Source organism: Loa loa (genome assembly GCF_000183805.2).
Source record: "Loa loa unplaced genomic scaffold supercont3.383, whole genome shotgun sequence".
NCBI lineage: Eukaryota > Metazoa > Nematoda > Chromadorea > Rhabditida > Onchocercidae > Loa > Loa loa.
In genome coordinates this window covers 45598-47997 of record NW_018108563.1, presented here as the reverse complement: position 1 = coordinate 47997, position 2400 = coordinate 45598, and the positions used below count along the sequence as shown (strand labels likewise).

At 22.9% G+C, this 2400-nt stretch overlaps 1 protein-coding gene across 1 annotated transcript; it reads left to right on the top strand.

Moving 5' to 3' along the window:
* Positions 1–746: 746 nt before the first annotated feature.
* On the top strand, positions 747–2168 carry LOAG_13669 (hypothetical protein; the record flags this gene model as incomplete). The annotated part of the gene is made up of 3 exons (XM_003149179.1): positions 747–834; positions 1373–1488; positions 1830–2168. The coding sequence occupies 3 exons, from the start codon at positions 747–749 to the stop codon at positions 2166–2168; spliced, it is 543 nt and encodes a 180-aa protein (XP_003149227.1).
* Between the last annotated feature and the right edge of the window lie 232 nt (positions 2169–2400).

Below are 2400 nucleotides of genomic sequence, written 5' to 3'. Positions count from 1 at the left end.
TTTACTTTATGAAATAGTTCATTAGAAAAAAATTGAAAAATATCGATGATTTTTTTATTAGTCATTTCTTCAAACAATTTGTAACCTTGAAATGTTTAATTGTGCAGTATTTTTTCAAGTGTCATTTAAAAGTTTACAATCACAGAAACAAGTTTAACTTTTTTTTAAGTTTAAGTTTTTTCAAATTTTTTTTCCACACATTTATGTTTGTTTAATTCTAATCAATTTCAAATCTCTCATTTATATGCTGAATTATCATAAATAGTCATTGCATTTGTGATTTCACAAGAGAGTTTAATATCTAAATTTGAATTTTCTACTTTAATCACAAGCATTTTAATCATTAATTCGAAATAATAATTATTGGATTAATTATCTGAAAGAATAAAATAATTTGAATTAGTTATTCAAAATGATTATTTCTCAATTTTAATTTAATAAAATATACGAATTGGCAAGAAAAAATCTCATTTTTTTTTTAATTAGCAAAAAATTTCATTTCAAAAAAAAAAAACAATAATGCAATTTGCATTTGCATTTGTTCAAGGAAGTAAATTATTTGAAATGGATGAGAAAGCTTAAAATTATCAGTGAAAGAATTTTTATCAGTTAATATAAACAAATAAACATCATCAATTTTCAAACCAAATTCCACATTTACTACCCTCTTATCACTTTATGTTAATTGAATCAATCAAAAGACATATGATTATTTAGAATTACCAATTATATCGGATTGTTCAAGTATGCAATTCAAATGTGATGATGGAGCTTGCATTGATAACAATCAACGTTGTGATGGTGATAAGCATTGTTCAGATGGTAGTGATGAAGGTGAATTATTATTATTTTAATAAAATAATAATAACTAATAAATAAGTAAATAAAAAAAACAATTCAACAAATAGCAGTGAATGAATTTAAAACAAAAAAAAATTAATTAAAGTAATAAAATTAATTTTAATTTGTTTATTTTTTAAAAAAGCAAAATTTTAGTCGTCAAATAAAACAAAATGAATTAATGAAATAAAAAGAAAATTAATGCTCAAATATGGATGAATTTGTTTGTTTAGCAAATAAATATGTCTTATACTAATTATTTTGTTTATTTTATTTATCAAACAAATAATAATATATGTTAATGCTAACTATTGTTAATTTTAAACGGAATATTGCGCTAAATTAAATCTTTAAATTGCTTCTTAGCTTAATATATATATGTATTATTAGCAATAAATTTAGCTTTAATTATTAAATTATTCAAAAAAAAAAATTTAATAACAAATAAATTAATTTAATAAAAAAAAACGATGTAAATAATTTTAAAATTAAATAAGCAAAATTAGAATTTTTTTTTTTCAATCAATTTCAGTTCATTGTGAATCAAAAATTGAAACAATCATATTAATCACACCGCATACAATCCTTCTACCGGGAGATTCAATTCGATTATCGGCAAAAATAAATGATGCTTCATCACCTCATCAGGTATTTTATGAAATTATTTCCAGTGATTTGCATTATTTATAGCAAACAAATATTCGGTTTATTTTTTCGACGATGTTTTGCCGTTTTCCGGATGAATATATTGCGTAAGCAAGTTTTCCGGAAAAATGCTTTGTATTTTAAATGGTCAATTTTGACATTTATTCAAAATGATTCATCTGTAATATTTGATTTGTAATAATTAATTGGAAAAAATTCAATTTGATTAAAATCTACATGGTACAAAAAATTAAATTATTGTTTTGTTTTTTTTTAAAAATTATGATTTCAATTTTGGAAATGTTATTCCAGAAGTAATTCTTTTATTGCTATTAATATTTCAGGTACGATGGCTTCATAATGGTAAACCATTAGAATATGAGAATCATCGAAACAATCAGATTATACGGTATTACAATACCTCAATGAAGTATTACTTGTTGATTGATGATATCAGTAGTGATAATGGTGGCATATATGAAATAGATATTAATGGTATCAGGAAAGGAATTGCTATTAATATTTCAACAGGCGATGGAGCTATCAAAAAGCAATGCATTAACGAAAAGAACTGTACAGGTACAGTATTTTATGATGAAAAAAAAACAAACAGTTGCAATTTTATCAAATCTTTTCAACTTCTACCGTATTTTGACGTGCAATACGTGAAAATGACGTCTTAAGAGTTTAAAAAAACTTTAGACTTTTAGTATTTTTCAGTTACTCTCAACAGACATCTTTTGTACAAAATGATCAAACTATAATTTCCAATATTTTTTCTAATCACTAACTGATAGAACGTAAGAAATGACCAGTAATAATTAAGTACGATATTACATTTTGATGGATATCGTATTTTCTGATATTGTTGTGATATCATATTACATTTTGATGGATATCGTATTTCTGATATTG